Source organism: Parus major, chromosome 4 (assembly GCF_001522545.3).
Source record: "Parus major isolate Abel chromosome 4, Parus_major1.1, whole genome shotgun sequence".
Taxonomy (NCBI): domain Eukaryota; kingdom Metazoa; phylum Chordata; class Aves; order Passeriformes; family Paridae; genus Parus; species Parus major.
The window spans coordinates 43148553-43169114 of record NC_031771.1 but is presented as its reverse complement, the minus strand read 5'-3'; the positions used below and the strand labels follow the sequence as shown (position 1 = coordinate 43169114).

Sequence of the window (20562 nt, the reverse complement as noted above, 5' to 3'; positions counted from 1 at the left end):
GCCCTTCTCCTGTGGGATTTATTTTGTATATTGTTTTAAATTTCCTAGGGTGAATTTTAGCTCTTGAATTGATACTTCCCTTTGGAAGCTTTGTCTCCTGCAAAGTTGGAAGTATTGAATAGGATGTTTGGCAAACAGCATTTAAACTCGTCAGACTTTTGGCTGGTGGTGGTCTCTTCAGCAACCATTTGGAGGCTCTATCTTGCAAATGCTAGCTTCAAGTGTCAAAAAACCAGTGAGAACTAGGAGGGTTCTGTCAGTCTTGAGTTGAGGCCTAGGAGTGAGAAACTTTGAAGATAATCACATCAGCGAAGCTGCACTTGGTAAGTAAAATTCTGTCAAATTTGCATGTAGTCAGAGGTAGCTGCATAATTGTTTGCAGATAGACCTTTGGGAAGTGAAATCAGTTGTGCACTGCTAGACCTAGAAATTAGATTTAGAATTAGAAAGCTCTATGTAGGAAAGGTTAATATTGCTACTTAGTGATTTGTATTGTAAATTAAGAAATTGCTGGAGTTCAAACTAAAAAAAAACCCTAACTGATAATTTTTAGCTTTATATGAAAATGAAAGAAATATTCTGTTGCTATTACACTGAAATTATAACTGCCCTTCAAATTTAATACACCAATTTTAGTAGCAAAATAAATGCTTTGAAATGCTCTAAAATCCTTACACTGTGTTTTTAGTAGTTTAGAGATTATTCAACAGCTAAAGCCTAGTGAAGACTTGCTCCTAACCTCAGTTATTAAGATACTATGTCTCTGAAAGCATTTACAATATGTTTGTCCACCTCGTGTCTGTGTGCTGTCAGTGTGTGAGGGCAGTGTATGTGTGCATTCAATAGCCACTTTCCAATTTCTGAGCTGTCTCTTTTCTTCCCCTTTCTGTCAGTTTGAGAGCTGCAACTAGATACATTCAAACCAAAAAGGGTACAAGTTTTTCATTGGAGTCATTGGAGAAATTGGATTGTAGTGAATTCTGTGATCAGTTTAAAACTTTAAAACAAGTTCACCAATCTTAAAAATATCCTATCATTTAAGGAGGCAAAGAATCCAAGCAGGAATTCTTGAGTTAAATTCTTTGGTTTGTATGGGGTTGCAGGTCTGACAAAATGATTTCTCTATTCTATAACTGTTTTATTTTACTTTCATTTATTTTATTTTTGTCTTTTTCTGTGCTTCTTTTTTGACAGAGGCCTTGCATATTTCTTATCATATTCAACAGACCAATAAATTGCACAAATTTGTTGGGGGTGAGGGGGATATGTGTTCTTTTATTCTTGCATTTTACCAGCAGCCAATGCCTGTGGCCATCACAAATGGATTTTTACTTTTTTAAAAGAAAGGCAATTAAAACCAATCCATTTGCTCTCAAAGGAATGAGATAGCTACAGGTTATACTCAAGTAAATGCATATTTTCCAAAAAGAGTTATTCACTATCATGTTTTCATTTATTAAGTTCAGTGTGTGTCTTAAGTCTGTTGGCTCTTTCTAGCCATCTGTTAAGTTCTTCTGTCATCTTAAGTGTTTTTAGTCTGTGTAGGCTTTCAAAAAATACTTACTGGCGGAGTCTTTAGAAATTTGATCTAAAAGATAAACTGTCACAGGTTCGGTAACTTATGAGAATACGGTTTCTTTCAGTATCATTAATGTGCAGGCATAATCAGATGGAACAAATGATGTTGAGCAGGTCAGGTTTCTTAGTTTGTTTAATTTGTAAAATGCATTGGGTGTACTGTTAGTTTTTTATGGTTTCTGGCTTATCTGTTTCAAATATATTTGATATTTTTGAGAAGAAAATAAATACTATTGTCATTAATTTCATTTTGTAATGTATTCTGGGCAGTGCTTCTAGAAGTATGTTCTTCTGACACAGCCATTATGGTTTTTTTGTGGTAATAGTTTATGGAGTGTAATACTTGTAAGTTTTTTTGATGACTTGTTAAATTATAATTTTGAATTTACAGTGGTCTTAATTCTCTTTCAAAAAGACAGTGTATGGCCATACTTTCCTGGGACAGTAATGGGGAGAGTGCTTTAGGGTTAAAAAAAAAATATATATAGGAAGAATTTTTTGAATTGGAGAGTGTTTCTTGAACTAGAGAGATTAATTTTCTTCTTAATACATAGAAATTAATATAAAAATTGGACCAAAGAAGGCATATTTAGCACAAAAACTTTATTAGTTGAAACCAGATTAGTTCATCTTGATGTAAGAATTGGGTTGAACGTCTTACATAATATTAGAGAAATATGTGCTTATGTGTAAGAGCTTCCATGCATGTTTGAAATAACGTACATGTAGCAAAGCCTGTGAGGCTGTAAGGTTCCTTACATGTGTTTCTCCTATAACAGGAGAGAGCCTTTCAAAGATTCGAAGAATAGGTAAGCAAAAGATCACTGTCAGTATTTGTTGGGAATTGGGCCTCTGATTTCAGTCTGTTCCCTTGGTGTCAAAAAGCAGTCAAAATTTTATTGCTTGCTTCTGTGCTGTGATGTAAGAGAAAAGATTTTGTGGGCATCTTAATTGAGCTGAGCTAAACCTGGATGCTGTTGTAGCAAAGAGAAGCTAGCTTAGGAATGCTGGAGTTCTTAATGTTTTCTTGCAAATTTCTTCTACGTCGCTTTGTGTCTGGATTTTTATACCTCGCTTCTCTCTTCTTTTCAGATTCTCTGTGTAACAGAGCTATGATAGCTCTTTGAGCTGCTCTTACACACAGCTTTCTCAGGTGTCAGTGTGGTCTTCAGCATACAAAAGTAGGACAAAATTTTGCCCAGAGTGTTAGTCATGTTTTCATGAGACAGCAAAAGCAATTTAATGACTTGCTGTGGTCAAAAGGGCTGGTCCTGTGCTCTTTCTTGTGCTAATGTACAGAAAGTTGTTACTCTTTTTTTCCTTTGGTTAATGATTTACAGGTTTGGTGAGCTGGATTGGCACACTTAAGAGTTACCAGAGACATAGGAGTATGTAGCTGAGAGAAGGGGATGGAAAGACTGACACCTGATGGGCATCAGTGTGTTGAATTGGCTATTTCCTACTTGGGGACCTCATTTTTTGAGAACTATTCAGTTCAAATAATACAGCCAGCCACTTACTTTTTTCCCCAGGTAGTTGCTGAATGTCTCTTCCTGTCCCTGCAAAATGAAAAAACAAAAACAAACCTGTAAAAATACCTCTCACCGAAGAACAAACAAAACCTTTTCCTACCTCTTGCTCTCTGTATCACAAAAAACTTGAAAAGAAAGAGTTCTTTTTTCTAGAGGTTCACTCACATCTGTATTTCAAAAAGCAATGATCAATTCTTAGAAGCTGTGATTTGAATAAATGACTGAAAATAAGGATGCCTTTTTGAGGACCTAAATACTTCTTCAGGATAGTGTCAGTTCTTGACTGACTGCTGTTAGACTGAAGTAATGCTAGTGCTACTGTACATTTTGGTGTAGTACTTTTGACCTTAATGGGAATCTGGTCATAGAATACCATGTAAAAGTGAGATGGATTTTGCTATTTAAAGGAGACAATTTCTTTTATAATTTTTAAATCCCCTAACTTCCTTTCCTTCCCTTTGTAATATGCCTATTAGTGGACACAGTTTAACTGGTCTGCAACAGTTTCATTTCTTTGTGCTGGTGTTTTTAATTCCCTCTGTAGGAAGTCTTCGGTCTTGCAGTTCATCAGACTGCTTTAGTAAAGTGATGCCTCCAAGGAAAAAGAGGAGACCTGCAGCAGGAGATGATTTATCTGCTAAGAAAAGTAGACATGATGGGTATGTCATCTTACCATGAGCTAAGACTGATGGAATATCTAAAGTTGAATAGCTGATATATCATGTGTTTAAGTACTAATGGAAATTATATTGAAATTTGCTTGGTTTCTCCTTGTGGAACCATAGCTGATGATTGAACTGTGGGCTATTGATAAGTATATGTAGGTTCAGTTTGCATCTCACCTTTCTCTAGATGCACAAGAAGCATGTAGGCAACTTCTCCTTGCCCTAGTTGCCAGCTGTCAAAAAACATGCTTGTTTGTTCAGAAACAACTTCTATGAGATACAGGAGTATTTTCTCCATATACATGCATAAGATCTGCATTGGATATTATCAGTCTCTGGCCTGTCAAAAAAGTGAATGCAGTTACAGTCCACCAAGCTCTTGAAATCCTGCTAGTCTCTCCCTGTTATGTTATGATTTGATACTAAACATATATTGCCAGGTAAGGTGATAGCCAGTGGTTCCATGGTTACTGAGGTGCTTCTCACTGCACAACAGAAGCCAAATAGGAATGTGCATGAGCAGTGTATTCTTTTGGCATGGATACTGGATAGCTGAAACCTCTGCAAATGTTGGATTTCCAGTATGTGTAGTGTGTTAAGTGATTGATTCAGAAATCATTGAATGTGCTCCCCATGTGCAAGAATCACTATTTATGTGGACTAAATTCAGAACTTAAGGCAGTATAGAACTGTGCATTCCTGCATGATAGATGCAAGTCTATTCTGATGTTGAAAAGTGGCTTATAGAACTAGAAAGTTTGCTTGGCACTGCATCAGTCAATAGAATTTGAGCTCTGTTATGTTCATGTACTAGTGGTGTCTCAGAAAACATATGCTTCCATAGCAAGCACCTTCAAGGAGGTTAAAAGAGGCATTTTTCTCCTGTCAGGCTGGGTACTCTCCTTTTTATACTCTAGCATGAGTAAGAAAAATAATGGTAGCCAAATTAAGCCTCTGGTCATGCCCCTATAACTCCATTGTGTTTAATAGGTTTGCACAACTGTAACTGCACTGGAATTTATTAAATGATCTGCTGATGCAGAAGAAAGATTTCAACTCTCTCTTTCATTGCTTTGTAACACCAACTAGAAAAAAAAGCAATTCATGTTCTTAGTATCTTTTGTTGCTTTTCAGAAATGATGAAATATAAAAACTAAATAGTTGATAGAGGACATTACAGCTTATTAAAGATAGGCTTAAAATGTGGAAGCAATACAAGGATAGACTATTTCTATCTATATATTATATATATATTATATCTATATTCTTAGAGAGGTTCATAAAACTTAACTCTACTTACCTTAGCCAAGACACTGATGATAGAAAAAAGCAACCCCCTAGAAAGTAAGCTTGCTTTCTTGTAAGAAATACTGATATGTGTAATTACTTAAGAAAATGATAAAAACCTGATTTTTTTTTCTCTATGAATACTAGATATTTAATGGTTTTCAAGAGCTTGTTGAAAATGTAATTTGAAGGATTCTTTTTATATCTGTCTCCCAGTTTATAACTAATGGATCTAGTCTTCATTTTACTGCCATATAAGCATTTATTAAAAGGAAGACCTTAGCCTGCTTTTAGAATTGGAGGAGAAACCAGATCTGCTAGTCATGACCCATGGGGTAATATTCTCTGATGTGGTTCCAGTTTTTATCTGACTGTCTTCCTGTAAAGGTTTTTGAGCTTTCGTTGCTCCCCAGAGTGTTTCTTTTGTTTTGGTCTTCAAGAAAACAGTTTTTTATTTCAGCATGACTGGCAGTATGAAATTATTTGCTGGACATTCAGCCTGGTCTTGAAGCTGTATTTTCCTTCAAGAAAGGTTTTTTACCCCTGTAATCTGTGAACAGGTTAGTCAAAAAGCAATCATCTACTTCCATGCTTGTTTTGTCAGGTGGAGTTCGTATCTGTCAAATTTGGTTTTTGGATCAGACATCTCAGTTAGTTGAGCAGAAATCAGTTGAAATCAGGAAACTGTACAGCAGTGTGCTGTATGCTGTAGCATACCTACTTTGCAAAGCCAGTTCTGCTTACATTGCAGAGAATACAGTAAAAATAGTGTGGATAGTGGAATGCCAGTTTATAGAGTAAGGAGCTCCTAGGCCCAGTTCTCAGCTTCTGGTTTAGAGACAGACTTCCTAGAAGCTGCATTCTAGTAACTCAGGATAAGCCTTTATGGGGCATTAGTCTGTGTGTATTCTGTATTAAGTGAAGAAAGGCATTCAGTGTCTGAAAAACTACACAGGTTTCTCCAGAAGAGACTGTATTTCCTGGCAGAAGTGATTTGTCACTTCAGATACTTACTGGAATGGCATAAGTTTTTGAGTGTTTCTCAGTTACAGTGGCATACTTACAGGGTCAACATTAACAAATTCAGTAATTGCAAGTCTCCTCAGTGTGAAAATATTGGGTAGTAGTCCAAAGATTTGCAAGGTATGTCATCATTAATGGTGTTACTGCAGCTGAGACTGAATGTTGATGGTTTCTCCTAATTTGTCCATTAAAAAAAGCATTGCTTTTTTTTTTTTTAAATCTATAATGCAGTGTTTTGTTGGGTCATATTTTCGGTCTTCATTATTTTTAATTCATTCCTATAATTTCTTCAAATCTGATAGCAATATTTTTAGATATGCTTTCTTCCATAAAGTTTCTTTCAGCAGGTCTCCGCTGAAAGAGAAGATACGTTTATGATTTTAAGAGTCTTAAGAAATTGTCTTACACTGTTAATTCCAGGCTGTTAGGAATACAGCCTCATCTCAAAAGCATTAGTGGAATGCAAAGGCAGTTGAGGAAAAACATTCATAGGAACAAATCTAGTTGTGAAATTATTTGGATATGCTGATCTAGTGCATAAACTGATTGTGGAAGACTCCAAATATGTTCATTAGCATTCCACCCTTACATAATAAGAACTTGAATTCTCGTAATTAGTGCTCATAGCATCACCATGAACCATGCATGAATGTAGTGTTTCAGTGGGAGGGAATTTTTATACCAGATGATGTATAATAAAAAGAACTCAGTATGTTATAGTAGGATTTATCTTGCCTTAAAGAATAGCTGTTGGAGGTAAACAGTTGAACACGTGCTAACCTGAGCATAATGACTTGAAGACTTAGTTTGTATTTTCATCTCAGTATCACAGTCTTTATTGTACTTAAAACTGTCATGGTATAGCATATTTTCAAATTGGAGTTAAAATTACATGTACTGTATATTGTTTTTCCATCACTGTGTCAAGCATCTTCAGAAAGGTAAAGTAAGATTTATGTAAAGATACTTGCTAGGTAAAATGATAGTCCTTACTGGGTAGTTGTCTTATGCTGCTTATCTGTTACACAATATCTAGCCAAATAGGGAAAAATGAGCTGTATAATATAATGTATTGGGTTTTGACAGTCTCATAAAAAATAATTATACTCCTTATTCTAGAATTACACTGAGGGCAAAAGTATTGCAGTAATTGATATTGTCACCTTAGGAGGATGAAAACTAGGAATATTTATCTACTTCCCTGAAATTTATATTTTCAAACAATTAGATAAATGTTTTCAATTAATTTACCCTTAATGTATAGGAACCATGAAAGGTCCTGCTAACATGAAGAAAGGTTTTCTTTATTGATTAGTAAACTCAATACTCTGTAGTGGAAAAATGCAATTTTTGACAACACAGTGTCATTAACATAAGGTGTACTAACTTTCAAAGTTTTCAAAACCTTTTGTGTTTAGAGTTGGTTTGGTTTTTATTCTGGTGTTTTTTACCAACTGGTTTGGTCCTGCCCCATGCAGACTGCCTTTATTCCCAGCTGTCATAGGTGTGTAGATATTTTTCCCTTGAAGCAGGGATTTTCAGGTACACACAAGTGTAATTTTTCCTTTTTCTGTAGCTTTTCAGTGCACTTCACGTAAACTGGACATGTGACTATCAGCATGTATGTTGTTACACATACTGCTCATTAAGTAAGCCTGATAAAGTTCCAAACATTTAACAGCTTAGAAATTATCCTAAATCTTTAAACAGGGAGACCTAAGGTATATTCATTCATAAAACTTAAAAGTCAAGTAAGTTGGTCCTGAGGGTTGCTTTAAATGTTTTTGTTATGTCTTGCAAACTGCAAAACATCTCTTCTCCCACCCTGTTTATAGTACAGTTTTTATGAAACTGTTGCTAGAATCATAATTGTGATTAAATAGATAAGGCTTTATTAAAATACTTTCATTATGCTGCATTGATGAAAATTCTCAGCCAAAATTTTAAATTAATTTGTATTAGTGGAAGTAATATGGGGCATCTCCTTCAATCAAAAATTGGCATGTTTTGAAATATAAATAATCTGGAAGCAATTACTAACTCAGTTCAAAACTCAAAATTCAGTAAAGATTCTAAATTCTGGTTGCTTAGAAACAAAGCTGTTGGATGATCGTTCAGTAAGCACTGACCATCTAAATAACCAGGCTGTAGATCTTCATTGAGAGGTTAACTTTTGATTTACCATAATAAAATGTAGCTTTTTTCCCCTTCCCTTTTTATTTTCTTTTTACTCCTCAGTGGATTATTACCAGTTCCACCATGAAGAGAATGTTTTGTGTGACCTAAGCTCCCTGTTTTCACTGATCTTGGTTTGAGTATTCTGTAACTATGCAGCCCAGAGTTGCTGCAGTGGGAGGGGCTGTGGGTGGAACTTTAACCAACTCTACAGGTGAAACATACTCAGAGCAGTACATAATCCAGCTTTGAAGACTATAGGGAGTTGAAGAGAATTGCCTTGTTCTTTTTGCTAGCAGCCACCATCAATTCTTACAATGACTCGCGTAATCACCCCATAATAGCTGGATGGAATTTTCATGCTTTTGCTTTTCCACCAAATTAATTAAAAAGAAAAGAAAATAATCTGGAAAAGATGTGGATGGCTGTGTATTCAAAGAAGCATGACATGCCTAGACACTCCATTTTAATTTTTTTTTTTTTCTTTTGATGCTTGCCTATATCACTTTCAGTTATAAGCCATGTTTTCTTTCCTTTTTAGCTGGTACATTACAATTCCTTAGCTCACATGAATATTTCAAATATAAGTTTAAACATGGATGTTATGAGTCAGCTATTAGGTCATGATGGAGGTGCAAGCATCTCTGAGAAAAGTATTACATTTTGATGTGGTTAAGTAACTGAAATCACTTCTACAAAATTTAGACAAGTTATCTCATGTTGCTGTTGCCCTGCTCTGTCCCACATTCTTTCCTCTCTCTAACTGGCGAAATGGCTGTTAGAAGGAGATAATTAGAAAGAGATAACAAAAAAGAAAAACCTAAAAGCTCCTTACAGGGATATTTGTAACAAATAACTTGTATATTGCTGTCTCTATTCTGACACAGTGTCATGCTAAACTAAAAAAAAAAATACTATTTTTCAAGTTGATATTTTTCTGAGTTATTGTACCTTCATGTGTGTTTTATCTGAGAGGCAAATACATACTTATGTGTGTAGGTCATATTTTTATTTTTTTTCCTTGCTGTTCCTGGCAGAGGTCATGTCATGATTCAGAACTGGAAGGGTAATTCTAAAAGCAAAGGTTCCGAGTTTGCTATTGTCTGGTAGTGATAGGTACAGCACACACTCCAGGATAAAACTGTGCATGTAACTGATGATGGAGAAATGCCCTTAGCAATCCTGTTTCAGTGCCAGCATTCTTTGACAGTGTACTATATCAAAAGTATCAGCTATATTCACTTGCTCTTCCTTTATAGAAGGCATTTTTTTGAGTTTTTTACTTTGCTTGTACCTTGCCCCCCCCCCATTTTTTTTTTTAATTTTTTTTTTGCACAGTTTGTTCTTTATATCTAGTGTGTGATAGACACTGCAGTTTCTTCTTACAGACCATCAATATAGAAGCAAATTATCAAGCAGAACTTGGTTGGCATAATGGTTGTGCATCTGTCTGAAAGTACTGATCTTTTGACCTGGTCAATGTACTGGTCATTTGAGGAAGCTGTGAACCATTGAGGACTTGCTGTTTGAAACTCAGATCTGTCCATTAGATGTTTGGTCATCCCAAAGTATTCAGATATCTACCCTGTGCACTCTGGCAGTGTATTTTTCTGCATAGCAAGAGATGCTGTCCTTAAAACAAAGACAAGGCGCATCATCATGTATGTACTGAGAAATTCCACAGGGATGAGGAATACTGCAAGATGAAAAATGGATGCCAGATACATCTGTAAGTTTGTGTTTTTCTCCTCTACAAGTATAGTTCTTGAGATAATTAAATCCATATTAATCATAGTTCAGTGGATGTAGTCCCTGAATTTACTCTGTGCCACCAGGTTGAACCAAGTTTTCCTAGGCTGAGTAATCTCAGGTACTTGTCTACTAACTGTTTGCATCTCCCTACTCATCTTGCTTCACTAGGCACTTCAGAGATTAGGAGTCTCTCGCTAGTGGAAATAGTTGCCTTGGCTAGGTTGGGGTGAGAAACTAATTTAATGTTTGGAGTAAGCAGAGAGAGAAAAGGGTTTGTCTTTATACATGAGATCACTGATTCTGGCCATGCATAGTCTGTTCTCATTATAAATGTGATACCTTGTCACCTGCACTGTTAATGCATGTCTTACTAATTAGCTAGTAGCAGAGAGTGGGATAGTTCGAGATTGTATCCCTTTTGACTTTCTTCTTTGAATCTGTGAACTGGCATAAGCTGGATTGTCTGTAATCAGTTCTGGTTTCTCAAAAATTGAACTCCAGCAGTCAGATACCGGGCTTTTTGAACAATCATAAGTTTGAGGCAAAAGCATTTTCTTTGGAGTTACTTGGCTGTCTGTTGAGCACATGGACTTTATAATGAGTTATTGTATAACTAATTGTAGTTAATAGTATAATTATTTCCTGCAGTTCCTAAACTGTGACCTTAGCCTTAAACACAAATGACTTTCAATCTCTTATCAGTTGTCAGAAATTCTCCTGTGTGCAGATGCAGAGGATGTATAAAAAGGGCTGTTTTTTTCTGTTCTTGCTCACCATTCCTATTACACATATTGCTGACACTGAAGTCTTGTTTCAGGCTGCAGTATTTAGCTCTGCCATTTGTAGATGCAGGAAGGCTTTTTTTATTAAATACCTGAATGACTTATAGCTCTGTCAATAAGTCTGTTTCTTGAAGTTTCTTCTTAAATACACTGTTTGCATACTGACAGCTTAACATGTTGATTTACATGAACAAGCAGGGCAAAACAATTGGTTATCATCCCTTTGTAAGAAAAAGCATTGAGTCTTGTGATAAATATCTTTCTTTGTGAACCTCATTAGCTTTGCTATGTCCTCGCTTCCAGCAGTAGTCTTACAGAGTTCTTGAATAAAGAGAATAGAATAAAGATGTTGTCTAGCTCCAAGTTTCCAGCTTGGTATTCTACTTGGTGTTTGTCACATTTGTTTGTGACAAAAAAGGGGATACTGAATAATTAAGATTTTGCCAAAGTGGCAGAATGCCTTCTTTCTTTGTCTTGATTGCTCTGAGTTCAGAATAGCCTAAAAATTATTTGATACATATTTCATAATCGCAGTTCATTCTGCAAGTATGAAAATATTATCAGACTTATTAAAAAAAAAAAAAATTATTCCGACTCAGACTTATACCTTCTGAGTGATGCTGTCAGCCTTTTCCTTTGCAACTTCAGTAAAGCTTATGCAAAATAGGTAATTCAAATAGGAAAAGAGTGTTTTCAAAATGAAAAAATCCAAACCTAAAATTGTGGGTATATGAATATGTGTTTGGAACACATTTGGCTGACGTTTCTATGCAGTGTTCCAGTTTGTTGCACATCAGTGTGTTTCAGTACAGTGTCAGTTTTTCATAAGGAATTTCTTAGGGTCTCATTTGTATTTGTCTTCCAATTATTAGTTTATCATTTTGTTCTGACTAGTATTACTTTTCTGAAGATTAGTTGCTTTAAAGGAATTATGGCAGCAAACATGAAATATTTCTTTGAATTCCTGTCAGAACGATGTGTGTGCCATTAACTTCTAGCTCCAGGTCCGCACAGCTGATAGCTGAGCTAGGTGGAGGATAGTGGGATCGGTGTACTTTAAGCTCATAAATCTAGGTGTCTTTTACTTGTCTTTCTAGAAGGACGAAACATTGATGAAATCAACTCCAAATTAATTTCATTATTCAAATGGTTTAAAAATTCTCCTTGAACGAGTTAGCCACTTCATTGTCTTCCCCCAGCAGGATTTGACATGGTGAGAGGAAGCTCTGCATGCTTGGAACACTTACAGAGCTGTTCTTGGCTACCTCATCTAGACTAAACCATTTATTTGTTGCTCTTTTCAGCCTTTATGAGGCCAAGCTACTGAAGAGTGGTGGAAATGGATCACAGAATGCATGTGCATCAGTGGATAAGTTGACTGAGTCTCTTTCCTCTAGGAGGCACAAATTATATTGTCCCTGTTTCACAAGGTCTAATTGGGGGAGTAACCCTTCAAATTCTGTCATGTTTCCTGTGCTTTAGGTATTTCAGATACTTAATTTGTTTCCCTAGTGTAGTTAAAATTCCTTACACTTCTTGTTGAAGGAGAAGAGCATTACCCTGCTGGTAGTCTCTGGGGAAGGGGGCCAGCTTTTCAGATTGTTCTTTATTCCATTATGAATGATGTTCCTTGAGTTATTGTTTTCTGTGGTTCTTTCGTGTTACCGACTTACTGGCTTTAGAATAATATAAGTGTAGATCTTTTCTCTTTTGGCCTTTATGCCTTTTGTAGAATCTTTTTGAGGTGGCAAAAGGAATATTTGCAGTCTTCTTTAATTAATAATTTGAAGTTCACAAATTATGGGTGCACCTAAAGGTAGGACCTGTGTTGACTGCCATAGAATTACTCTGGCTTTAGACCCACAGCTGGATTGCAGCCCATCAGTTGACTGTAGTAACTGGTGGTGTAAGGCAAGGCCTTACTGTGAGCTTGCACAGAACAATTTGGGGTTGAATTTGAACGAACCTGTATTCGGTTTAGGGGAAGGTCATTTACATGGGTAATGAGTATGAGTCAGTGGAAATATGACAGAGAGAGCAAACAAAGTATTTAGTTTCAGTGATTCTTAAGCAGTGTTCCAAATGACTGGATATGTGGACAGAATGTTGAGTAAACTGAAAGGAATAATGTTTATACTAAGAGTGGCTGTTGACTAAAAGATTGCTTTTTAAAAATACTGATTAATTAATTTCTTGTTTCTCTTTCTTTTTTCTAAGTATGTATAGAAAATACGATTCAACTAGAATAAAAGCAGAGGAAGAAGAAGTCTTTTCAAGTAAGAGATGCTTAGAATGGTTCTATGAATATGCAGGTAAGTATGAAACGCAAATTTCCTACCAGTAACAATTTAATTTATATTGGAATATAAAAATTGCATTAAATGAGCTTTCAAAAGACTGAATAGAAAGGATTTTTGTGAAAGTCTTAGAGAAACTTTCCTTTATCCTGTGTGATGTGAGGTTGAAGAGTTCAAGGTTCAATTTTCTTTGTCTACATACTATAAAAAGAATACAGAAGGTGTGTAATTTGAAATATTTTGGAACCTGTATACTTTACTATTCAAATCTACAGTTAAAGTTGTACTTCTGTTGAAAATGTTGTTACCTCTCTATGATCTGCCATGTTAGCGCTGCACAGTACAAAATTAGCCTCAGAAGTGGTGTGTCTTTAATTAAAAAAAACCCAAACAGTGAGGGAGGTGGTAACACTAGTTTTGAATCCAGTGCTTAGGGTTTCAAGTGAAGAAGTGATTGAATTCAAATATCCCATACTAGTTTTATCAGATAGTTTTCCATCACAAGGTATAGGGAAGATAGCCTGTAGTATTTATTCTTGTATGAGAGGTTTTTTTCAGACAGTACTTCTAGGAATGTTAATTATGGTCTGCGGTCACAAAAGATGATCCTTTTTTAGGGAAGTTGATTGTTGTATTTGTTTTCCTGCACGTGCTTTCTGAAAGGAAGGATTTGACATATGGGGGAAATGACTGTAATGACCAGAAAGAAATGAAGTAGATGTTTAATGTCATCTTGCAGTTTTCTGGTGCTGTCTTGGATAACATGTCTAACAGCTTGTTCTGTTTTGTCTAGTTTTTAAACATAATCAAGAATGACTTAATTTGATGTAATAAAACATTTTTTCTCCTAATAAAATTATATAAATGAAATTAAATACTCTGAGATCTCACTTTTCTGTGGCAGTCTGTGAGAGGAGATTCAGACAAATTCAAGCCAAATCTAACCTGTTAGATTGTCTGCCTTTCTGACTAGCTTGATTTATTTTTTCACTCTAGCAACAGGCATGACTCATTTTTGTCAAGACTTTCATGGAAAGAAAGGATGAAAGGAAGGCTGTTTGTGAAAGAACTTTGGGCTTTCCACTGGATGCACACACCAAGATAAAACACAGAAAAGTGGAGAGTACGATTCTGTTTACAGTATTGAGTAACATTCTAAAAATTGAATTTTCAAGGAATAATCTCTTGTGTTCTTGCTTCATAAGTCTTCTTTATGTATGCAGACAGTTGACACTGCATTTGGGGTTTTTTCCCTCCCTTGGTGTGTTTTTTACATTACAGAATGAGTCTTTTTAAAGGCTGTTGTGTACACTGAGAACTGAGAGGCTGTTAGGAGAAGATGGGAAAAGACATAATTAAACCTTGTTATGTCTAGAATAGATCACCCAATAATAAAGTACAGATTGATCTTCCCTTTATAAATCCTGCTTTTCTTGCACATGTGATCTTTATAGTTGAGGAAAGTAGGCATTTAAGCCTGTATTTTTTTTTCAAATGAGCCCTTTTAAACACGAGTCAAGTAATTATAACAAAATTGTTCAAATACTTAAAGTGTATTTAAAACTAGTTCAATTCTTAATGCCTGTATAACTTTTTTCACTAGTATTCAAAAGTTACAAATACCTTAAGACCATATTTTATTAGTGGTGCATTTTAATAGCATTTATATTTTGAATCTTTTTTTCCTTTTAAGTAGGCAGAGAAATAACTGTAATTCATTGTTTTCCTTCCCATTCCATTTACTTTTAGTCAGATGATGTGTGGCTATGGTGTAGCAATATGAATAAGCAGGATAAAATAATATAAAGATAGTATATGAGACAATGAGGAATGAGATTCTGCAAATGATCATGTCTTGTATGCTGTATGGCTGTACATCATGTTTTTATGTCATTTGATCTTGTGATAACAGTAGAAATTCCAGCCAGGGAATGAGTTTCACTAGCCACTGTCCACTCATTTAAGCGTGGTAATACTATATTCTGTTAGTCTGAAGTGCATTATTAAAAATCTTACTAATTTAGACTTCGAAGATTATCTCAGTAAACGAGTAGAAAGATTGGCAGGGATGAAAAGTCGTTTTACTGTTTCTCTGTTTTCAAAGGTGAGATAAAGATTTAAGTGCATCCAAGTCTGATACTAAGTGTGGAAATATTTATTTCATGTTAAAACAAACTCCATGAAAGTTAGGTTGCGCTGTGTAATTGCACTTCTTTTGTGCTGTAAAGGACAGGCTACTTTAATTTTTAGAGATAAGTAAAATAAGTTTTGTTTGCAGGCACAGATGACATTGTAGGGCCAGAAGGTATGGAGAAATTTTGTGAAGACATTGGAGTTGAACCAGAAAATGTAAGTTCAGAATCCATTTTAAAAATGCCTCATCTGCTATGGTGTACATTAGCTAGTCTTACAGTTCTTGCTTTTCCACCAAGGATTGAAAAATTCTTGAGAGTTGAAAAAAATTGAAGAAATATAAACCAGGGAGGTTTTGAAACACATTTGGGAACAACTTTCCATTATTTTAAAGACTGTCAATCTGTGAAACCTCAGTGTGTCTTCTCTGCCCCCCCCTTCTTTTTCACTTCAACACCGCCAACCTTCAGTCTCTTCAGAAAAAGAGAGATCTTAAAAAAAAAACAAACCCAAAAATCAAACCCCCCTCCGATGATTGTCTTTCTGAAACTAAGAGACAATATTCAAGATTTAATATACCAATGAACAAACAAATAGTGTTTCCTTTGGGATTTCTAGGACAGAAAGAGATCTCAAATATTATGGGCAGTAGTGGCACTACCATTATACTATTTCAAAAAATAAATAAGGAATATAAATATATTTACAGATACATATTCTTTATGTGAGGTGTATATATGTGTGTGTGTGTGTAAGTATATATATGAATAAAATCTAAAAAAATAATTGTGCATTTTACAGTCTTTTTCCTTGTGCCTATTTTTGTTATTTAAATGCATTTGGAAGTCCTGTCTTTTGCAGAATTCATGGAGCTTCATATAAGTAAATGAGAATTGTGGCTTTGAAAGATGTACTGAAAAATGAGATGTAATTTCATAATTTCAGAGTTTAGGAAAAAAATAAATGTTGTTATTTATGCAGACATTTTGGATGTATAAACAGGTATTCTGATTTTCAATTATAAGCTGTACAGAGCTTCACTAACCTTAACTAGTTAATGGCTAGTTAAATGACTTATTTTTTTTTCTCCAGGTTGGCAGGGTCCATTGTCCTGCAAGTTTTTCTTTCATATATTTGTCAAATGTGGTTTCTTAAGTTGATTAATTAGATAATAATAATCTTAAGGTATTGCTTTTTCTAACTTCTTTTTTGATTTGGTCTTCTGTGCAAGATGTGAAAAAGACTGTTTCCTTTTGGGCAAAACTGAAGGATTTATGTATCAGCCTATGTTTTCATGTGTATTAATGTTAGTTCATCTAGATTTACTTATCTGCTTGAACTGTGGGATCATTATTAGCTTTCAAATAATTGAATTTCATGGATTGCAACTGATGTTCATTGAGATGAGGTTTTAACAAATGTGAGGTATAATTTGTCAAACTGGTACTGAAATTTTGTAGTTACTTTGGGAAACCTTTTCTGTAGCTTTTGTACTAACTAATCTCCCCGTTGTATTGCCCGTGAGATGACTGGTAACTTGGGTAGATGTTCACTATATGTTTGCACTGTTCTCTTTGGATTGTGTAAAGGTTTGTCACCTACAGGGTTTTCTTAACTTCTAAAATAGTGTAGCCTATTTTCAGTTCGGTTCTGAACTTTCCACTTATACAAGTAAAAGCCTTTGTAGCCCACTAAACAGTGGTTATTTGTAAAACACATAGATTTTTTGTTAAATTCTCAGTCTCCTTTTTTTTTTTCTTTTTAAAACAGGTAGTTATGCTTGTGCTAGCATGGAAGTTGGATGCACAAAACATGGGCTACTTTACATTACAAGAATGGTTAAAAGGAATGACATCACTACAGTAAGTGCCTTGAAAATTCTCTTAAATTTGTTATAGTAAACACAACTTTTCAGAAAAAACACACTTTAGTGTTTTGACTCATAACACCTAAAGCCAAGAGCTCTGCCATAGAGTGAGTAGAAGTCACAAGTTTTTGGTCTGATTTATGATGATACTGGTCACTTAGAGACAACTTGAAACCTGATGTTGCACATTTAAATACAGTTGGATTAAAAGGTCTGCACTCAGTCTCAATAAAAGAGAAACATCATAGAGTTTGACTCTCTTTCTGTCCCCAAGGACATCTATCTTTGTTGCTGGATTGCAACATCTTTTTTTTTGCATCTTTTAGATACTGGTATATTGTTAGAGTGATTTAAAACACTAAATAATACAAACCCTTTCTGTAACTCTGCATTGTTCTTTCTAAAAGTTGCTTGCTCCAGTTAAGAGCTTTTATGGCAAAAATTATCATAAATAAAGTTGGATAGTCATGTTTCGTAGAGAGCTGGAGAAAGAATGAACTGTTTTGACTTATCTTCCAGAAGAGAATTACTGAAACTGTGTAGGAGGTTCTGTAGTTTCAGCAAGACTTTACAAGTATTTTTCACTTTGATTTGCTGTTTGTTTGCCATGCATGGACAAGCTCTTAGTTCTATCTGTTGGAGAGTGCATTTTTACAAAGCCAGTCAGTCCCAGTGTAAGACTTTGTTACTTTATTTAAATTTGTTTCACACCATGGGTTTAATAAGGTATTTCATGGAGACATACTCAGAAACATGCCTTTATACAGAGTGATGTGTTTTGAACAGGTTAATGGGGATGGATACATGTTAGAGATTCTTTCCTAGAACATCAGACATCTCAGTAAGAATGCAGCCTCTAAACCTACTTGGTGCTTGTTTTGTAGGTGTGATACTACAGAAAAATTGAGGAATTCTCTGGATTACTTGAGATCTTTATTAAATGAGCCTGCCAATTTTAAACTTATTTATAGATATGCCTTTGACTTTGCACGGGTAAGTACTGTGCACTTGAAATTACAAACATTACTGTCATAAATAATAATTGAAAGACCATATACTTCTAAGGTTGTTTCTCTGAAGATGCTACTCAAGATGGCTTCTAACAAACGGAACCATTTGTGTTCTAAAACAGAATGTGCAAGATGTCAAAACTGGAAAAGTATATAGTAATGCTTAGTGGTTTAGTGACATGTTTTTTATGTCTCTGCCTCAACCTATTTTATGACTTCAGGGAAATAATTTAGGCCCCATTCTGTTGTGTATTGAAGTTTTACTACTGAGTTCCCCTGACTTTATAATTACTGCGGTTTCTCTTACTGTGAATTTTGTGAGCATAAACATATATAAAACAGGAAGACACATATTTCAATATTTCAACATATTTCCATAGCTGATGAAAATGGGTGACATGATAAAAGCTGGATATGTTATAAATACTGATTCAGAAGATCGTTGGAATGAGTTTAATGATGTTCTCAGTATTTTTTAAAGAATACTCTGATATCAGTCTTCCTGCTATAAAACATGCTTTGATGAAATTTTACTTGTATTGGAACTAGTAGATATAAGACTAATCATACTTGGAATAAGATAACTTTATTTTCTGAAATAATATTTTGAAATAGAATTTGGACATACATTTTGCTAATGTGTTGGAATATACAGAAGGTTTAACATGAAAAGGTAAAACTGAACCTCAGATTCCAGTGCAAGTGAACTAAAAAAATTAAGAAAACTTGCACCAAAAAAAGTAGCCTGAGAAAATGAGAAAAATAAGAAGAAATTGCACTGATAGCAGTCCTGATAGTCTCTCATTAGCAACTCAGATTTTTGGTAGCTCAGTGCTTTCTTCATCTCAGCATTCAGATTTCTGGTAGTTCACTTTTAAACAAGGAAACTTGCCTGTTGAATATAAAAAAAATGCATGGGATTAGTATGAGAGGAAAAGAAAAGCTTTATCAACCTCTTAAATTCCTCCTTTGCTGTATGAAGCTTTATTCTGCCAGTTTTGCTCAATGTAAAATGCAGAGGCATTTCCTAAGAAGTTCATGATACTGATGAAATATTTGGGATAGAGAGCGAACCTGTGCCAACTGATGGCCTGTCAGAAGTGCAGATACTTAAAAGGTGGATAGTTCGTGTTTTCTTTTCAAGAGGTACCAAAGTGGTGTGACAAACAGTGGTCTAAAAAAAGAATTTAAACATTGAGACACAGGAGCTGTGACTGTATTTGTGACAAAATGCCCCTGCAGATTATAGAACTTTAGACCCAACATATAAATTTGGGAATATTTGGCTACAGTGATTACTGGACTTTTGATACTACAGATTTGGGGAAAGTCTATAGGAGAATGGCATCCAGTAAGAACAGAAAAGAACAAAGGCAGATATATTTATAGATGCTAGATTAAACTGGGTGTAATTTTTTTCAGGGTCATTGAAATAATTGATAGAAAAAAGCTGATGGTTTTGCATTCAGGAGATAGCATAATTTCTGTCCTAAGGATGATTCTCTTAGGGAAGTGCTCCATGGCAAAAAACCACTTGTCTGAACTTCCTAAATTTTAAGATTTTTTTTTTAAAAGAGTCTGTTGATTTGGCATTTAAAGTTAGATAGTGAATAAGAATGTGTCATCAAGGTTTCATGTGGCAATGCACGATTTAAGTCAGCATAGATTTGAGGAAATAATTTAAAACACCATATGTTGATATTAAGCACAAGTACATTCTTCAATCCATGTTTGCCCTTGTTATTGCCAAGTTTGAGAAGATACAGATTCATGTATATGGCTTAAACAGATCTTTAATGTGAAATATTAGGGGGAAAAAATCTCAGGAAGACTGCCTATCATCACTGTAAAACAAATACTCGGATAAAACAAAGTTTGTTAATAAATTGCTTCAACTGTATCCAAGGAATGCAAGTGTCTAGAATGTATGCTAAGAATGAAATTGCATGGCATGGCAGATGTACCATTAAGCAGTTGGAGGTGGGTAGAAAGGGCTTGTCTGAACAATTTGTTCTGATCAGTAGTCAGAGAATGTAGAAATGTAACAATATAAGACATGAAAAACCAGTGTGGACAAAATAAAGGCAATAGAGCCTGATTTCATTAATACTTGAGTGTGTGGGAAGAATTCAGAGTATAAACAGTAAGTAAAATAAAATGTATTCTGGCAGCAGCATTATTTCTGCTTAAAGGTTTTTGTGACAGAAGTGTAGACAGGCTTTGGAAAGAGAATTAGTTCTTAGAACTTTCTGAGGTTAGAAATAAGTGAAAGATTTATATCATACTAGTACAAAAATGCCTTTGCAGGTTACTTTTTCATCTTTCTTACTAATTGAAAAGTTTTGTTCATAATGGAAATTACTTTTTTTCTCTAAATCCCTCTTGGATTTAGTGCCCAGAATGCAAAATAGTTTCTCATGTTTTCAGAATTGCTGGTCTCCCTACTTCACTTTCAAAACAA

At 34.9% G+C, this 20562-nt stretch overlaps 1 protein-coding gene across 23 annotated transcripts in view; it reads left to right on the top strand.

The window, feature by feature from the left end:
• Positions 1 to 20562, top strand: part of DCUN1D4 (defective in cullin neddylation 1 domain containing 4) — a 45760-nt gene that overhangs the window by 13641 nt on the left and 11557 nt on the right. For 5 of the 23 annotated variants that reach the window (XM_033513920.1, XM_033513918.1, XM_033513919.1 and 2 more), the window contains exons 4-10: positions 2358 to 2387; positions 3655 to 3769; positions 12099 to 12224; positions 13012 to 13106; positions 15370 to 15440; positions 16995 to 17086; positions 17976 to 18084. In XM_033513920.1, the coding sequence (XP_033369811.1) occupies positions 2358 to 2387; positions 3655 to 3769; positions 12099 to 12224; positions 13012 to 13106; positions 15370 to 15440; positions 16995 to 17086; positions 17976 to 18084 (638 nt within the window). Of the gene's footprint in view, positions 1 to 48; positions 324 to 2357; positions 2388 to 2918; positions 3111 to 3654; positions 3770 to 9683; positions 9990 to 12098; positions 12277 to 13011; positions 13107 to 14087; positions 14215 to 15369; positions 15441 to 16994; positions 17087 to 17975; positions 18085 to 20562 lie in introns of those variants that run through there. The other 18 variants (XM_033513926.1, XM_033513924.1, XM_033513925.1 and 15 more) reach the window with 12 other exon arrangements.